General features: G+C 35.6%; 1 protein-coding gene across 1 annotated transcript in view; it reads left to right on the plus strand.

The window, feature by feature from the left end:
• The first annotated feature begins 461 nt into the window (after positions 1 to 461).
• Positions 462 to 19,439, plus strand: part of ccdc178 (coiled-coil domain containing 178) — a 42,587-nt gene continuing 23,609 nt past the window's right edge. Inside the window, exons 1-17 of the mRNA XM_065259090.1 lie at positions 462 to 572; positions 813 to 900; positions 2,859 to 2,995; positions 3,272 to 3,327; positions 3,514 to 3,581; positions 3,678 to 3,881; positions 5,622 to 5,842; positions 6,620 to 6,762; positions 8,626 to 8,779; positions 8,982 to 9,077; positions 9,541 to 9,677; positions 13,003 to 13,186; positions 13,486 to 13,548; positions 13,633 to 13,794; positions 14,577 to 14,690; positions 14,952 to 15,097; positions 17,602 to 17,761. Of these exons, the coding sequence (XP_065115162.1) occupies positions 837 to 900; positions 2,859 to 2,995; positions 3,272 to 3,327; positions 3,514 to 3,581; positions 3,678 to 3,881; positions 5,622 to 5,842; positions 6,620 to 6,762; positions 8,626 to 8,779; positions 8,982 to 9,077; positions 9,541 to 9,677; positions 13,003 to 13,186; positions 13,486 to 13,548; positions 13,633 to 13,794; positions 14,577 to 14,690; positions 14,952 to 15,097; positions 17,602 to 17,761 (2,109 nt within the window). The 5' untranslated portion in view covers positions 462 to 572; positions 813 to 836. The remainder of the gene's footprint in view (positions 573 to 812; positions 901 to 2,858; positions 2,996 to 3,271; positions 3,328 to 3,513; positions 3,582 to 3,677; positions 3,882 to 5,621; positions 5,843 to 6,619; positions 6,763 to 8,625; positions 8,780 to 8,981; positions 9,078 to 9,540; positions 9,678 to 13,002; positions 13,187 to 13,485; positions 13,549 to 13,632; positions 13,795 to 14,576; positions 14,691 to 14,951; positions 15,098 to 17,601; positions 17,762 to 19,439) is intronic.

The following is a 19,439-nucleotide window of genomic DNA, read 5'->3' on the forward strand; positions in this document are numbered from 1 at the left end:
ATGCTTATAAACATCAAATAGATGTTTTATATATTTTTTTAATGTTATAGAAAACTGTATACATATTATATACATGTAAATAGAGTATTTTTATAGGACAATATATGAATATAAAATATTATTTATTTACAAACATAACGCATCATATAAAATAATACAAAACTTTTTGCAAGATGGTAAAAAATGATAGAAGTAAATACAAATGTAGGCATGACAGAAATGTTTTGGTTTTAAGTTTTAATATATAGGCAAGTATTTTTAATGTATCGTTTATTGTGTTTTTCCTGTGGTGCCGTGCGACCTAAAGCTTTTCTCCACCCTGACCCGGAATAAACTTAATACGTGATTGCATTCATCAACCAACATAAAAAACCTCTGCGACCCTGAGACTTTTCTTCTTTCACTTTTGTCTATTGTCTCTGTGGTGAATGAGGGCCTTCCTGTTGCTTAGCAACCGCGGGCGGCACACAACTGAGGGGATGGAAACAAACGTGTATACATTTACAATATCGCGCTTGTGGGGTCAAAAATGAAATATATCACATTAATGGGCGAACTTTAGCTACGAATATGTAAGTATTGACAGGTTTGGGGACTTTAAACCTGTCGTGCTGTTATAGTCAATGTTAACTTTGATTTGATAACTAACCTTAACACTGCAGTTAAGTGATGTTTAGCCTTTGAAAGAAGTCAATATGAAATAAATACGTTTTAAAAATAACCTTGTGTGCAGTTTAACAAAAATTATGCTAGGATTTTACAAATTGTGTGCTGATTTAAAGATTGTTATAAGTCATTCATTATTATTTTAGACTGTGACGTACAGATGTTGAGGGATGCCTGAGGTAAAGTTACTAAAACCTACTTGTGAAGGTGGAAGTGAATGTGCCTTTTTGCAAGGTAATTTTGCAATATTGACATTATAGGGCCAGTATTTATTATGTAAAAAACATTTTAAAATATATTGTTTATATTCATAAAACTATTTTGTTTATGGGGTTATAGTAAATGATTATCAACTGGAATCACGTATATACATTATTTACATAAATGTTTACAAAATTAAGGACATGAAATCAAAATTAACCCTGATTTACTCTAAATAAGTGTGTTTGGTGAATGATTTAGTGCTGCATCTTTATACAAATAAAAATGTTTCAAAATGCGTTCTACCTCCGAAATAGTTAACTGAGCACTTCTAAATGTTTCATAACCTAAATTAATCATGAATTACAGTAGGAATATGTGTTAATGAAGCATTTATTAACACACTGACTAACTTATTACTATACGTCTAAATAATAAAATGTATAAATGAATGTTTAAATAGTTTATTAATCATTTACTTACACTTCCTAAATGATCTTATGAACCACTGACAACTCTTTAATAACTGGTCTGTAAATAATGTAATACTTATTTTAGAAATTATGAACGATCATTAATAAAGTATGAAAAGACAATTATTAAACACATTATATATATATGGTTATAAATCAAGAATAAAGCATTTATAAACTACTTAATAATGTCTTGTTTAATACATGATGAATTGACTATTTAGTAATGCTTAACTAACGCTTTACTAATGCTTCGTAGTGTGCAGTTATTATAAAGTGTTACCAATATTTTAAGTAATGCAAACTAATCAATTCTAGAAAAAAAATTCAATTCGCTGCATACATTTTTCAACCAAATATGCTTAGTTTACTGTATTAAATATGTTCGGTTTAGGTGATAAAAAAACTGTGATGCTTTTTAATACTGGCTTTCAGAAATAAAGGTAAAAATATGTTAAAAATGTTTATAGGGGACATATCATGAAAAACTGACTTTAGTGCCCCCATTGGTCCCCAGTGCTTCTATCATCCTAGAAAATGTAAAAAAGTTCAACCCAGTAACTTAGTTTTAGCTTTTCTGTGCAAGCATGTGAAAAAATAGGTAATTGAAATTTGGCTCCCCTTGTGATGTCAGAAGGGGATAATACCACCCCTTAATCTGTATTATAACTACAGCACTGCCATTTAGAACAGAGATCAAGTCATTTGCATTTTTAAGGACACATCCAAAAAACTGCACATTTTTGCTCACACCCATAAAAGTGGCATTTTTAACATGTTATAATAAATTATCTGTACTCTGGGGACACCAAAGATTTATTTGACATCTTAAAAAAGTCTTGTACATAATAGTACTTAAAATGTACATATTGGTACATTAAAGGGTACCATCCCAGTGACAGCTTTCATACCATTTTACAGTGTACATATGTGATTTAATGTACAATTTTTGAAATCTCTTATTTCTAATAAGGCAAGTTTTTATAAAAAAGTGGTCCACTTTTTGACCAGATTTCAGCCTGAAATGATGCCCTCCAAATATACTCTAATGTAGTATTACTGTTCCTCTTTTCCAAATTCTGTACTCTCTAAATACCGAAAACACAAATACTTAAAAATACCATACTTTTCATGTAATGCATTTGAAAGCTGCATTGTCTAACTGTGGGTAAAACTGACAGTAAACCAATACAAATGCATACTGTACCTATACTGTACTAAATCCACAAGTACATTCAGTTATACAAGCATACAAGCAATGATAAGCAGAATAAATAAAAGTTTTAATGAATTTAGGACTGTATTTTTCACATTCATTCTGTTATAAATAAACTATAATACCATTTCATGTCGACTTATTGCTAACAAAGAAAGTTCTAGCACATCAAAAAACAATGTTGTCATTCTTGAGATAATGAATGTCAAAAAATAGAATATAGCCTTTGTACAAAACTAATGTAATTATTAATTTAGTGACCTCTTTATTCACATACTGTTTACATGTACTGCATGTTTCAGCGCATGGAGAGTTGCAGGCATTTTGCTCCAGTAGGCGACGCAGCTGTGCTCTGGTTAACACTCCGACACCATGTGTGAATAAAGCAGTGTGTCACATCCGAGAGTTGAAGACAAAACTGGAAAACTGGAACCAAAAGGTAAAACCATGCATACAGAGAGGGTTGCAGCTATCGTGGCGATTTCACACACCAATTCACATAAAAACATAAACTGGACATAAAGATGGATTTTGGTTTTTGCAAGATCCAACCGTAAAACCCCACGATGGTGAGACCCTACAGCTGACCCTTAGATCGAGACCAGAAGTGCACAGATCGAACACATATTAAGCTGACATGTCTATGTGTTGAATATTCTGTTCTGTACTCTCACGTTACATAATGAATGAATTATAAATGTCTTTTCTCTTCTAGGGTGGTAATGCTCAGCATGAAACCGAGAATGAAAACAACCACAGTAACGTTTGGAAGTGAGCCATAAAGTATTTAGGTTTTCTATATCAAATTATTCATCCATTGTAACCATTATTCCAGTAAGAGGGCAGTTACGGTAAGCGTTCGTTATGCCCATTACACATGGATGTTAACACAACGTCAGGTGAAAAGTGCAATGCAATGATAACTTCTCAGTATTAACTAATACATTGTGTTTTTAGATGTGTTTCTACAGATGCAGATGTCACAGCAGAACTGTGTGTTGAAGGTGCTGTGCTTTGTGCTAATGGTAATGCTGAACTTGAAACTTAATATGCATATTGGAAAACTTATATTTAATGTCGTGTACATAATTTTTTGTCTTTAAATGTGTGATTGTGAATAGATGGTGAGGTTTTCACTCCGCTCTGTAAGGAAACTGTAGATGTGCTGGCTGAAGTTATGCGTCTGATCGAGCGTCTTGAGTTGGACCGGAGAGATGCAGAGAAGACTTTGCTGGAGGAAAAGGAAAAAGCAAAAAAATATTTGAAGAGACATGAGAGTCTCGATCACTGGAGACAGCAAGAGTTTCCTATTGTAATGCAGAAAGGTCAGGCTGCATTTTAATTATAATATGCATTAGATTCATCAGCTATTCTATTTTCCCATCAGGACCTGAACCATATGGCACACCAGGTGTCGATAAATGAACTAAAATCAATATCAGTTAGATAATCCAATAAATAATCAGAATTGGACAGTAAAAGAACATTTTATACACTAACGGCTATGGGCCGTGTAAAAACAGCTGATAGTCATGGTCGGAATATTCTGTCAATCAAAAGAGAACAGGAAAATGCACTGAACTTGAGCTCTGTGTATAAAGATGTAAAGATCATCAACATCACAAGTTTCATGTTCAATATCAATGGTCATTATATGAATGAATAACATCGAGAAAATCGAATCTTCAGAATTTAATTGATCCAAGTAAATATATCCACCAAAGTATCCGTAGAAAAATGTAGTATTGGTGCATCTCTAGTATCATAATTTAATAGTGATTAATAGTTAATAGTAATAGTGATCTTTTAATTTTTACCCCATGAGGTTCAATGCACATTATACCACGGGTCTGTTGAATGCTGTATTCTGATTGGTTGAGAAATGTTCAGTGGGTATGCATTATTTTGTGATAACCGCACACCTAACTTGTCAAATCTGTTAAAAATAGGCACCAGAGCAATGTTTGTGGTATTTGTGGTATAAGAGGAATAATTGACTCCGGTTCTTTGAATTATTTGAAAATAATGCTTCGCGTCGTGCCACATTACCACCTTGGGTGTGCATTATTTTCCTATAATTCAATGGCCCGTCGTCAATTATTCCTTACTTATCATATAAAAATGGCCATACAGTAGGCGTCTCCAACATGGTTTCCCGCATGGCGTCTGTGAGTCGCCCGCCAAAGCACATTCTATTAATAGCCTCAATTTTAATGTTTATATATTACATAATTTTTATATTAGCCTGGCTTCATTTATGTATGTTAACATTTTATACGATGATAAAGCATATCAACAAGTAAAATAAATTTAATTTAACAAGTAAAACAAAAAAGATTTGACCATATTAAAGAGCACCTATTTAATTGCTAAAAACAACGTTATTTTGTGTATAATACAATGTGTTTGCGTGGTTTTTGGTTAAAAACACATTATTTTCCACATACCATTTTTGTAGCTCCAGATTTCACTCTCTTCCTAAAACGCACTGATTTGAAAAGCTCTGTGTCCCTGATTGGCCAGCTAATCTGTACGTTGTGATTGGCCTGAATACCTCTGACGTCAGCTGGAAATGTGACGCTCCTTACCATGTTTGAAAGATTCGCTCACAATGCAATACTAACAGGAGCTAACACAGGCTAAGTCCGAAGCGGGAGGAATTATGATAATGTCGGTCTTGTCATCACCAATCCCAGGAAGTAAACTGTTGCCTACAATCCGTGTGTTTGTTGTAGTCCAAGAAAAGAGACTTACATTGGAGATGTTAACTCACGTCATCGTTTACTTTGGGGTTTGTACCTTTTGCATATCGTTAACATGAACTAATACACGCTTACACACCAAAGAAAATTTAAAGACGTGAATCGGACAATAGGTGCTCTTTAAAAAAGTAGCCCTCATGATTGTTTTATCCATTGTGGTAGCCCTTGCTCACAAAAAGGTTGGAGACCCCTACCTTACAGCAAACATGCACGGTCTAACTGCTGCAAAACAATCTTTCCTCTGTATTCTTTTCTTTCCCAACCGCCTTTTCGGATCTGTCCGTTTTGTGTTTTCACCATCAGAGCGTGACGCCTACTGCCTAGACATCGCCGAGCTGACGTGGCAACTAAAAATAAGAAGAGATCAGCGGCCGCAGGTAAGAGACAGACTGACCCAGGTGGAGGTGCTGAACCGCCGTCTCAATGAGGATATTGACTTTATGAGGAAACACGGGCCGCTGGTGGAAGAGAGACTACAGATAGAGGATGAAATCATGAAGCACATCCGAACAAAAGAAAGTGAGGTGAGTTTGTTGCTTCGTTTTGAGAGCCTGAAATCAATGAGACACGACTAAAGGAGTGCAAGGGATGAAGTTCAAACTAAAAGAGTTTTCTTACAATTTGAGACCAAGTGTTTAATTGTTTCAATGCTTTCTCCTATCCCTAGCAATATATATTTAAATACAACTTGGGTTTTATAAACTGAGCTTGCTTGTCTTTTTGTAAAAAAATTTAACATAGCTTTCTTGTAATAGTCCTGCTTCAATCTTAAAGATGTCACTATTTCATTTTTGTAGGTGTGGTGCACTTAATGATGTTGCCAAAATTTACACTGCTCTTCATGGTGTTTTTGCAAATTTCTTATTTATATCAAACTCATGTTTTTTCTTGTCCATGTAAGATATAAAGGCATGTCTAGTTTAATATGACACCTGTTATTGATCATATTCATTTATATTCGATAGTCAAAGAAAAGCAAACATTATAATCTTTTTATGAGAACATTAAAATTTGCAATAATACTATACAGTATACTCTCTTCTAGTATACACCATATTTAACAACTTTCCAGTTTTTGTGGTTTATTTTCTTTGTCTTTCATGTAAAGGTGCTTTGAAACAATGCAACATTGTGTAAAAGCGCTATATAAATACATTTGACTTGACTTTATATTTAAAATGTCCTTTGCTTCTGTCACACTGTTTAAATTTATTCCTTCTGGTCATGTTATTTCTGTTTTAAGGGAAACACTTGCCATGATAAACATTGTCAGGTGATCTGTTTGTAATCTGTTTCCACAGGCCAGCGACACGCTTGCGAAGGTCGCTCAAGATCTCAAAGGTTTTCAGCTGAAGTCTAAAGAGGAGCAGTTCACAGCCGAAACTGAGAGACAGGACATGAACAAAGACATCGAAACTATCAAAAATCAGCTGAGTGACAAACTGTAAGTTACGTTTTTCTCAAAAAAAATGTCATTTATACTCCACCTATAGCATGGGTCTTCAACAGAAGGCCTCTGTGGTGGTTTTGCTCCAAATATTGTTTAAAGCATCAAACAAAAATGCAGTAATAGGTAAATAATAAAAAAATAAACTATAACTATCATAAAAAGTATATAAATCCAGTATTAATTTGTTACATGTACTGGGGGTCCCTGCTCCTCTTCTCTATCCATTATGGTGTCCTTGGCCCTTAAAAGGTTGAAGACCTCTGCTCTTATTTCAATACACAGTCCAGACAGAAGGTGTCACTAAAATGCCACAATATTCTCTACTTAGTCTTAGAGTTTAAACTATCACTTAAACAGCAGTTGATGTTAATTTTGCTTCTTTTTTTTATGGCGTGAGAGCACTAAACAGATAAAACAGTCCAGATATTATTTTACATCACTTAATTGAAGACTTAGTTTTTTATTGCTCTAAACACCTTTTCACTATTTTACAAATAAAATTCTGTAATTGAATTAAAACAAAATCATAGGTGTCACATGAAAATTATGTTTCGACATAGTATGACTTCTTCAGGATTTTAGGTTAAATTGATGTATATGAAGTGTAAATAAGGGAAAGACTAAATTGTTACTGCAAAAAATGACTTTCTGCCTTAGTATTTTTGTCTTGTTTTAAGAAGAAATATCTAAAGATTCTTAAGTCAAGATGTATTTTCTTAATGAGCAAAATGACCTAAGAAAATAATACTAGTTTTTAGACAAAAAATATACAATTTAAGTGAATTCGTGCTTTAAACAAGTAAAATTATCTGCCAATGGGGTGAGAAAATTTTACTTGAATTAAGAGTTTAAGAAAAAATAAATCTTATTTCACAATTTTTTTTCTCACCCCATTGGCAGTTAATTTTGCTCGTTTTAAGGACAATTTCACTTAAATTGTATATTATTTGTCTTAAAACTAGACTTATTTACTTAGGTCATTTTGCTCATCAAGAAAAAGCATCTTAATTTAAGAATTTTTAGATATTTCTACTGAAAATAAGACAAAAATACTATTTTTTGCAGTGTAGTGTAGACGTAACCATTAAGCACACTGAAATCTTATTTTAGATGGGCTTTTTTTGTCAAAATTATTTATCTCTCATTTGAAAATGTATTTATTAGTTGATGTACATTTTAAAAAAATTGCAAAGTGTTTATTTCTTAAGGGTCCCAAAACGCCAAAGTTTTTGGGTGCCTGTGTGAGGTCTCCTAAGACAGTGTGCACATAAATGGGGCTAACTTTTAACATGGTAAGAGTGATTGGTATGCAATAAAAATGTCAGGAAATAACAAATCACTGGATTGGTTAAAATAATGATCAGCATAAAATATAATTTTCTCTTTAAATAATTTGACTTCCGAGTTCAAAGTGGGCCTTAAGGGTACACTTACCCTAAACCTTGAATTGTTTCACAGTTCATGTTTACAGTCCTGCAATGTGATAAATCGTATGAAAAGGTCAATAAATCATAAACTTTTATTTACCATAATGTTAAGTCTAAAAGCTTTGCTTTGACTTTGTATTGTTATAGCCATAGCCACCAATATGTTCCTGTAGCTCAACTGGTATAGTGGTGCAATGCCAAGGTCTTGGGTACGATATACGCAATAAATGGACATGCACAAAACATATAACTGTAAGTTGCTTTTATAACATGCATAACGGTAAATGACACTGAATATCAAATACATCAAGCAATATTTTAATAAGATTGTAAGGTAAGGTTTCATAACATATAGAGCAAAAGGAGAGACATATAAAGTGTACTATATATATAAAGTGAAAAAATGCAATTTCTCTTTTTCTGCTTACAGGAGTGAGTTACACCATCTGCAGTCACAGTGTGAGATGTTTCACAGAAGCATTAAAAAGTCTAAAGAAGAAGTAACATTGAGAGACAGCCAAATCAAAGCCATGCTGCAAGAGATCCGCCAGTTTGAGAGGCAGGAAACAGACAGAAATGATGCTGTCAGTACTGTACATTCACCAGACACTGCATTAAACACGAAATCACAACATCAATGCCACTTTTTGCAGTTAATGTTATGATAGCATTAACATCCATTATACTGTAAATTTAAGGTCGCTTACAATAACACTACAAACTTTTATATTGTATGCAATGTTTTTCTCTCATTTTAAATATTAATGATACGTCTCGTTCTTATAGGTCATGACATTAAGAGCAAAAATAGAGGATAAAGAAGAGTTAATAATGGAAACAAAGAACTTCATATCACAACTTCAGCAGCAAATTCAAACAACCGTAAGTATATCAGAGCACATTCAAGTTTTGCTTGATATTTGAGATGATCGGAGGTGAAATGATGTGTTGGAGATGTCAACTCTCGTGTCCTCTGGAGGGCAGGAAAGTCCCACCATTCCTTGCACCGATCTGCTGTGTTTATTCTTGTAGAGCCTCCATTTTGTCTAAGCCCTGATTTCACAATTACAGGTACGCTTGAGCGAATGAGCCGCGGAGCGCTCAGCTGTTTCTTGAGCTGTTTGTTTATTCCTTTTTAAATTTGTATTTCTCCGTTTCTGTTTTTTAGCCGAGTTTGAAAAGTATAAAACTTTTCAGCAGATTGAAATTTAGGAGCTTTGTTTAAGCATAGGTGGCGCTGTGTTAGGTTTATGTTTGCAACAATTGTTTGAAATGTGCCATTATAGTTAAAAAAAAATAATAATAATGAGGGAGAATAATGTGACAAACTTTTCTCATTTATCAGAAAGGTGACGGTGATGAGAAGGTTTCTGAACTGAATGCACTCTTGAGCCAAAAGCGACAGGATTTATTGGCCCTTCGAGCTAATAATAAAGATCACAAACTGGAAATTGTAGATTTCAAGCGAAGGATTCAACAAAGGTTTGTCTTACAAACTTGCTCTTTAAAATTTGGCAAATTGACAGCAGTTGTGCACCTCACCCTTTAATAATCCATAGACACAAAACATCCATAATACAGCATCAACATCAGTCTGTAAAATCCTTATTGGTTTAAATTGGTACCTGCAGCAGTTTTAAAGAGGAAGATGATGTGTGAAGAATTGGTTGCCATACTTAAATCACACAAATACGTAACATACTATAGCATTTGCATTCTTGCTGCTATTTTGAATGATTAACCAGCGTATATTTAATAAAAAAGTAATACGTTTTTCTCACTAATGCCTCTTGCTTTCTTAACCCCTCCCCTTTTAGACACCTGTCATAAAGAGCACTTTTTATCATTTAATCAATTACTTGATTAATGATAAAAAATTTCCATTACTTCTCATTGAGTATCTTTACTCTGTAATTTAACACATTACCGAAGTAAACTGGGGTGCGGATGCAGTGTTGACTTGTATACACAAAAACCTGTAATACATTAAAAATAATGAATATTGTAATCCTATACAGGTTCACCTTAGACTGATTGTGTGTTGTTGATTGAAACTCAAATGACAACAGTGAGAAATGAGCTGGAAATGTCTTGTGGTTCATTGGTCTGTTGTGTGAATGCTGGTTTCTTTAATTATCATCAGAGAATGTGCGTTCTGCAGATCATGTCATGAAATCACATAACAACTGTTATTCCACTTCATTAAAAATGTGGAGGTATGTGTGGCATTGCTACCAAAATTAAAATGCTGTGAAGCAGCACCAAAGCGTGAACTTAAATAGTATTGAAAATCCTAGTTCAAATAGTGTTTATTTAGTTTGTCAATGTTCAATACTGTATATAATATAATTGAATGGTCAAAAGTACAAATTCCCATTTTACCGTCTAACCATGTCACCGCCCCGATATATAGTAGTCCGGCTACGAATAACTTACTTCCAGCGTAAATAAACTTAAATTTGGGTAAATTTGCCAAAATAACTTATGAGATGTGTGATAAACCAAGCCAACATTGATTTCAAGGTATTTGGTTTCATTCATTTATTTATTTGATTTAATTTATTTTTAGGCAATGGTTAGATGTCTAATAAATTTTGACTGACAACCTAAATTTTGGGCAGTTGTGTTTGGGCAGCTATTAGATGTCTTTTAAACACAAACTTGCTTGGGTTTTAGTAAATAGATATTGCCGTCTTAGGTATTGTGTTGAAGGTGTCATGCCGTTACTGTCAGTGTTATCAAACCGGTTTCCTGAACCTGATTTCAGTATAGGTTTGTAACAATGTTTTGTAATGTTTTGCAAAGTACCACTTTGAATCATTGCACATTTGTGACTCTGGACCACAAAACCAGTCATAATGGTAATTTTTCAAAATTGAAAACTGAATTTTTTTTGATGTATGGTGTGTTAGGATAGGACAATATTTGGCCAAGATCTGAAAACTGTAATATGATGGTGCAAAAAATCTCAATTGAGTAGTGCTGCCTCACAATTAGTCGCGACTAATCGTTTGCAGAATAAAAGTTTTTGTTTACATAATATATGTGTCTATACTGTGTTTAATAATTATTTTTATATAAATACACACACATACATGTATAATTTTAATAAAAAAATATATTTATATAATAAATATTTATATTTATATATAATATAGATTATATATAAATATAAATGTGTATATACACTAGGCATGGGCCAGTGTAAGATTCTGGCGGTATGATGACCTTTAGCAAAAATACCACGGTAAATTATAATATGCTTTCAAAGAATATATAATATTTTCGTAATGTACATTAAATGTAAACATCAAATCAATCGCATGACTTAATGATTTAATGAATTTTGGAAACGATATCACAGAACATTTTAGTGGTTTTGAAACCCTGACTGTTTAAAACCTTGGTATACCTTGAAACCCGTAATCGGCCCATGCCTAATATACACATGCAAATGTTTCTTAATTATATACATGCGTGTATATGTGTGTATTTATACATAATTATTATACACAGTACACCCACATATATATTATGTAAACAAAAACTTTTATTCTGCAAACGATTAGTCGCGACTAATCGTGAGGCAGCACTAAAATTGAGAAAATCGCCTTTAACTCATTCCTCGCCAGCCATTTTTTGAAAAGTTGCCCGCCAGCATTTTTTGTGATTTTCACAAAAGTTTCACAAAATGCCCTTCCATGAAATTTTTTTTCTAAAAATATATACACATACAAATATATCAAATGAAAGAACTTTGCTTTCAAACAAACAATTAACAAACAAACAAACAAAATGGAAAAAACTTTTATCCTATCTATATTTTTTTCTCTGCTTATAAACTGTTAAATATGGGCATTTTTCTGTTAAAATACTTTTTTTTTTTAGCAAAAAGCTGAAATAATTGCATTTTTGTAAAGGAATTTTGTTAGAGATCAGATTCAGAACGATTATCAAAATATACAGAGAGTTTAAAATTAGTAAATAACGCTATGGCTACAGTTTTTTCATAAATTGGGTAAGTATAGTGGATAATCAAAGTATTGCAGATTAACATAAAAATTCATCAGTAACACGTTTTTTATGCAAATGTTTTTTTTAATTGACGAGATAACTTGTCAATGGCGGGGATGAGTTAAAGTTCTACAAATAAAGTCCTTAGCCACACATATTACAAATGATAAATAGCTTTTTGATATATTTATGGTAAAAAAAACAATATCTTCATGGAACATGATAATTTTTGGCATAAAAATAGATAAAAGTTTAACCCATACCATGTATTTGTTGGCTATTGCTACAAATTAAGAGTTTCGTTGCAAAACGAGATAACTCTGTTTTTTAAATTTTTGTCAAAACATGTTTATTATTATGTTATCATGTTTTTATTTTGTTTTATGGTGCTACTTAGTTGTATTTTTTAAATTTATAAAGGTGTAAATCAAAACAAACCAACTGCAGTTGAATTGATATTAATTGGAATGTACAACCAAAAAACAAGATTTCTGAAAAATAAAAAAACGGAGTTATCTCGTTGCAGCGAAACTCTTCAAATGTACCTGTGCAACTTATGACTGGTTTTGTGGTCCAGGGCTTATGAATAAGATAAGACTGAATAAGATATCAAACGTCACCTTTAATTAGAAAGTTCCCCATTCTCGAGATGTTTTATTTCCGGTTCTGAATTTTCCTAAATGCTGCACAAGCATGTTTGAGGGCAGGCAGCTCTTGGTAAATTGTGGTGTGTTCATCTCCAGGGACGGGCCGTGGTTTATGATGTTGTTTAACTGTGGTGGTGCTTTTCCAGTGAGCAGGCGGTGAGACAGCTACAGAAGGACTGTGAACATTTGAGGCTGAAGCTCAGCTGGAATGAGGAGCAGAGAAAACAGGCCGAAGCCGAACTCGAACGGGTGTCAGGCGACCACTCGTTCACCAAAGATAAGCTGGAGCACCTGGAGCGAATGACGTTATTGGAGGAGCTGAGGAACAGGGTAAGAGGACGGGTGCCACCTTAAAACTTATTCAGCAACATTACTGAAGTGATCGACTGTGACGCTTAGAAAAAAATGAATTTATGAATGACTGACTGACATCTGTGGATCACAAAAGGACTATTTATATAAAAGTGAGAAAAAAGAAGACAATTGTAATGCTTCCAGGCAATTATTATTATGTAGGTTTTTGTCTTGTTCTTGTTTCAAAAGTTTATTCAATGCTTTATACTTTAATATCATCCCTTATGGTGATTTTATTTCAATGACTTTTCTTCTTTTGTTACTTTTTTTTGCAGAAACAGATTGAATCGATGAAGCTTCAGATATCAAATGAAATGAAGACATTACATGTTCTCAAGGTAATATCAAAATCATCTAATGAATGAATTATTGATTAAGAGCTGTCAGGGTTGTGTGTGATTTCGGTTTGTATGGTTTATAAGGAAAGTGTGGCCACTGCTGCAGCCGAATTAAAACGTGAACAAACACACGGCGAGATGATGAAGTCGGATCTACAGAAGAAGTTCAAAGACGCTTCATCTACAACCGCTCAGTTGGAGACAAAGGTGGAGCACCTGAGACAAATCTATACAGAGAAATCTCAGGTAAATCATAGTAAAATAACACGTCTCATTGGTTTGCTATTATTTGCACACAAAAAAAATGGCATGTCCTACTTCCAAATAATTGGTTTGGATGTAAACATCTGCTAAATGACTAAATGTTAATGAAACATGTTCATGATAGCAAAACAGTCACTGATGAAATAAACATCGTAAAACCAGAATATGAATTATTCTGGTTTTTATTATGGTTCATGTAGCTCAGTGGTAGATCACTGCATTAGCTGTGCAAAAGATTATAAGATTAGAGTTCGATCCCAGGGAACATACATAATGATAAAATATATAGCTCGTAATGCACTGTCGCCTTGGATAACGTCAAAATGCGTAAATGATCAGATAAGTTAATGGGGTTCAGTTTTATTTTTTAAGGTGCTCTGTGTAGATTTTAGCGACATGTAGCGGTGAGATTGCGAATTTTAACCAATGGCTCGGTCCACAGCTCACTCCTCCCTTTCGAAGCGCATTGAGAAGCTACGGTAGACGCTATAGGCCTGAAATAATGACTTCCATGTAAGGGGACCCACGGTGTATGTAGATAAAAATGCCACATTCTATATATATATATATATTATAATAAATATATTATTTAATATATATATTATTTATTTATTTATATAATATAAATAAATATTGTATTGTATAATGCATTTCTGTCAAGAGAACCTCCTTAAAGTTACACAGTGCACCTTTATAATAAGGTGATTGATCAGGTGCGGTTGCATGATTTCTTTTTGTTTTGTTGTGTTTTTTATTTTTCTCAGGCAATTGAAGGCTTGAAGGCAAAAATAAGTGAAATGCACATGGCACATGAACGCATTATAGATGAGCTTGGGAAGAAGAGAAAAGACCATCAGAAATATCTTAATTCTGTAAAGGTGAAATGGAAACTACACTCCATTTACATTAAATACATGTATGTTGTACTGTGGATATTTTAGATATTTTATATAAGCTAGGATATTGCAGATTTAAGGCAACTAGATAGATATTTAGTTACGCAGCAGGTGAAGTATTTAATTCCTCAAATATAAGCAAATTATATACTCATTACAAAAAAGGTGCTCTGATAGTAATAGCAGACTACTGTATATGCCCCAGATCTAATATTATAATGCATTTGTATATAATTGTTGTAGGAAAGCCTTGATGTGGTGTTATTAAAGTCTGAGCAGATGTCAGACAGGATCAAGGAGCTCTGCCTGAAATCTCAAGGCTTAAAAAAAGCCTCAGACATAATGGAGAAAACCATAAACGCTATGCCAGAAATTAAAGATGAGCTGAAGTAAGAACCACACAACTACATTGTTTTACATAATTTCACACAAATTAAAAATAGAATAGCTGCCTAGATGTTATTGGGGCGGTACCTATTGGCACATATTGGTACCCCATAGGCACATATTGCTGCCTTAAAGGCCCATTTTAGTACCCCAAAGGCATATGTTGGTACCTCATTGGCACACGTCGGTACCTCAAAGGCACACGTTGGTACCTCAAAGGCCCACGTTGGTACCTCACTGGCACACGTTGGTACCCTCAAAGGCACACGTTGGTACCTCAAAGGCACACGTTGGTACCTCAAAGGCACACGTTGGTACCTCAAAGGCACACGTTGGTACCTCATAGGCACACGTTGGTACCTCAAATGCACACGTTGGTACCTCAAAGGCACACGTTGGTACCTCAAAGGCACACGTTGGTACCTCAAACGCACACGTTGGTACCTCAAAGGCACACGTTGGTACCTAAAAGGCAAACGTTGGTACCTTACTGGCACACATTGGTACCCTCAAAGGCACACGTTGGTACCTCAAAGGCACACGTTGGTACCTCAAAGGCACACGTTGGTACCTCAAAGGCACATATTAGTTCCCTTATAGGCACACCTTGGTACCTCAAAGACACACGTTGGTACCTAAAAGGCAAACGTTGGTACCTCACTGGCACACGTTGGTACCTCAAAGGCACACGTTGGTACCTCAAAGGCACACGTTGGTACATCAAAGGCAAACGTTGGTACCTCACTGGCACACGTTGGTACCTCAAAGGCACACGTTGGTACCTCAAAGGCACACGTTGGTACATCAAAGGCAAACGTTGGTACCTCACTGGCACACGTTGGTACCTCAAAGGCACACGTTGGTACCTCAAAGGCACAGGTTGGTACCTCAAAGGCACACGTTGGTACATCAAAGGCACACGTTGGTACCTCATAGGCACACGTTGGTACCTCAAAGGCACACATTGGTACCTCAAAGGCACACGTTGGTACATCAAAGGCAAACGTTGGTACCTCACTGGCACACGTTGATACCTCAAAGGCACACGTTGGTACCTCAAAGGCACAGGTTGGTACCTCAAAGGCACACGTTGGTACCTCAAAGGCACACGTTGGTGCCTCATAGGCACACGTTGGTACCTCAAAGGCACACGTTGGTACCTCAAAGGCACACGTTGGTACCTCAAAGGCACTTGTTAGTACATCAAAGGCACACGTTGGTACCTCATAGGCACACGTTGGTACCTCAAAGGCACAGGTTGGTACCTCAAAGGCACACGTTGGTACATCAAAGGCAAACGTTGGTACCTCACTGGCACACGTTGGTACCTCAAAGGCACACGTTGGTACCTCAAAGGCACAGGTTGGTACCTCAAAGGCACAGGTTGGTACCTCAAAGGCACACGTTGGTACCTCAAAGGCACACGTTGGTACATCAAAGGCACACGTTGGTACCTCATAGGCACACGTTGGTACCTCAAAGGCACACGTTGGTACCTCAAAGGCACACGTTGGTACCTCAAAGGCACTTGTTAGTACATCAAAGGCACACGTTGGTACCTCATAGGCACACGTTGGTACCTCAAAGGCACACGTTGGTACCTCAAAGGCACATATTAGTTCCCTTATAGGCACACTTTGGAACCTCAAAGACACACGTTGGTACCTAAAAGGCAAACGTTGGTACCTCACTGGCACACGTTGGTACCTTAAAGGCACATATTAGTTCCCTCAAAGGCACACGTTGGTACCTCAAAGGCACACGTTGGCACCTCAAAGGCACACGTTGGTACCTCAAAGGCACACGTTGGTACCTTAAAGGCACATATTAGTTCCCTTATAGGCACACTTTGGTACCTCAAAGGCACACGTTGGTACCTTAAAGGCACATATTAGTTCCCTTATAGGCACACTTTGGTACCTCAAAGGCACACGTTGGTACCTAAAAAGGCAAACGTTGGTACCTCACTGGCACACGTTGGTACCTTAAAGGCACATATTAGTTCCCTCAAAGGCACACGTTGGTACCTCAAAGGCACACGTTGGCACCTCAAAGGCACACGTTGGTACCTCAAAGGCACACGTTGGTACCTCGAAGGCACATATTAGTACCTCACAGGCACACGTTAGTACCTCGAAGGCACATATTAGTACCTCGAAGGCACATGTTGGTACCTCAAATGCATATATAAGTACCTTGAAGGCACATATTGGCACCTCGAAGGCACATATTAGTACCTCAAAAGCACATATTGGCACCTCAAAGGCACACGTTGGTACCTCGAAGGCACATATTAGTACCTCGAAGGCACACGTTGGCACCTCAAAGGCACATAGTAGTACCCCGAAGGCACAAATTATTACATATCTGTACCTAAATGGTACTGTACATATTAGAACCATTTCTTGATCATTTTCTTCTGACATTGTACTACATAGTGCTGGAAAATGATATATTTCTTGTACATCAGACTTCCATGCCTGTTTTTATTTGTTTCTGGTTGCAGACGTCTATCAGATACTGTGGCCTTCAAACATGGGACAGCCATGGTGGTGATGGGTAACTTACGCAGAGATCTGACATCATGTGAAGAGAGGAAGTCTCGACACGCACAGATTCACACTGCACTGTTTACTCAACGTCAGGCTGTCATGAAAGACACAGAGGTAAAAGATTTCCTTTAATATTTATATTATTTATACATACAAATATTGTATAGTCCTGGATCAGTACTGACATTTATTATTAAAGTTAATGAATATTCCTCTTACATACTTTATCAGAAGACCAATCATAAAAGACAGAACAAGCATGAGTGCATTTGATTGGTCAAGGGATTTGATGTGCACCATTCAAGCTGAAATTACCTTTATAAATATTCAAATATTTAGATTACCTTTCGATAAACAAAAAGTCTGCCAATGCATAAATTTAAGTGTTGTAACGATGGATTTCACAGATAATAGATAGCCAAAGAATCATACTGTACAACACTACTGTTAACTTATTCTTGACAGAGACACAAGCATTTTAAAGACTATAAAATAAATTTGTGAGCTACAACCCAACCAGAACGTCACCAGCCACTGAAACATCCCCTCATGCATAAAATTAACCAGACAGTTTTGTCTTTAACAGCACACGGTCAGATTTATTTTCGCATGTACAGACCACTCCATTAGTTAAAATCCTAAATCACCCATTCCAGAAATAGCATCACACAAACATGTCTTTTTTAATAATTGTCCAAAGCTAATAATTTCCTATCAGAGATAATATGTCATATTTTGCATGAAACCCACGTATTATCGCTTCATTTTCCGAGGGAAAAGCTATTTATTGGGGGAGTTGAGATTCGGGATTATGGCCTCAGTCAGAGCCCTGCGCCTGATGAAAGTCTCACATGGTTTATCTAATGTGAAATCGCCATGTGGTATATAGTTTCATTAAACGGTGATCAAGAATGCATTAGTTCAAAACAAGAAAAGGCAATGGGGCTTAATCCGCCATGCGCGCAGAAGCAGCAAACTCCAAACAAGTTGTTGGTGCGAGACAGGAGCTGAATTAAAAGTCCTCCCTCATAGAGGCAGTGTGCCATTAACTTGCTGCAGGGCAACCGAGCAGAGAGTCTCTTTAGACTTCTTACTGGAAACAATAAAGCGCTTGCAAGATTCATCGCCCGATGGAAATGTTTCGTCTTTTAACGGCTTGAACGAAGAGAGGTTGAGTGAAAATGCCTTGCATTGACCTGAGGCGCGTTTGGGTTATGGGTTCGACGCCGCAATCACGAGATGCAGATAGTTGAACATATTTACCTGGATGCTGATGCGTAACAGGAGAGCGGACTACTGAGTGATGGATTAACAAATGTGTTATCAATAATCAAATAATATTATTCATCCTTTTGATTCAGACTTTTGTACTGTATACTGTCATTTTACAGTATGTGAAGTTTGGCAAGAAAAGTAGTACAAAAACTGATGCAAAGGTCCTATTATTTAGGGGTTGAGCGGGGCACAACCTAACATTTTTAATTATATTTTTACACAAGCAACATACACATCTCTGCTACAAATGAACATTTGAAGTTTGTTTTAGTACGTACCATTCTTGGACAATTACACCAAACGTGACAGAAGTGCAAACGTTACAACTTACCCCATAGGTGGGGTTCATTGTAACAGGCAGGGGGTTAGTTGTAACACTTGCTAAAAATTAAGTTTGCATGCAAATATTTTAATACAATTTTGTATATATACTTGAAGTGGATATTGTTTATATATCTGTCTATAATAGATAGGTATCTACACTGTATTCATTCATCCAACCCTTTTCTAACAATAC

The sequence above is a fragment of the Paramisgurnus dabryanus genome, chromosome 22 (genome assembly GCF_030506205.2).
Source record: "Paramisgurnus dabryanus chromosome 22, PD_genome_1.1, whole genome shotgun sequence".
Taxonomy (NCBI): domain Eukaryota; kingdom Metazoa; phylum Chordata; class Actinopteri; order Cypriniformes; family Cobitidae; genus Paramisgurnus; species Paramisgurnus dabryanus.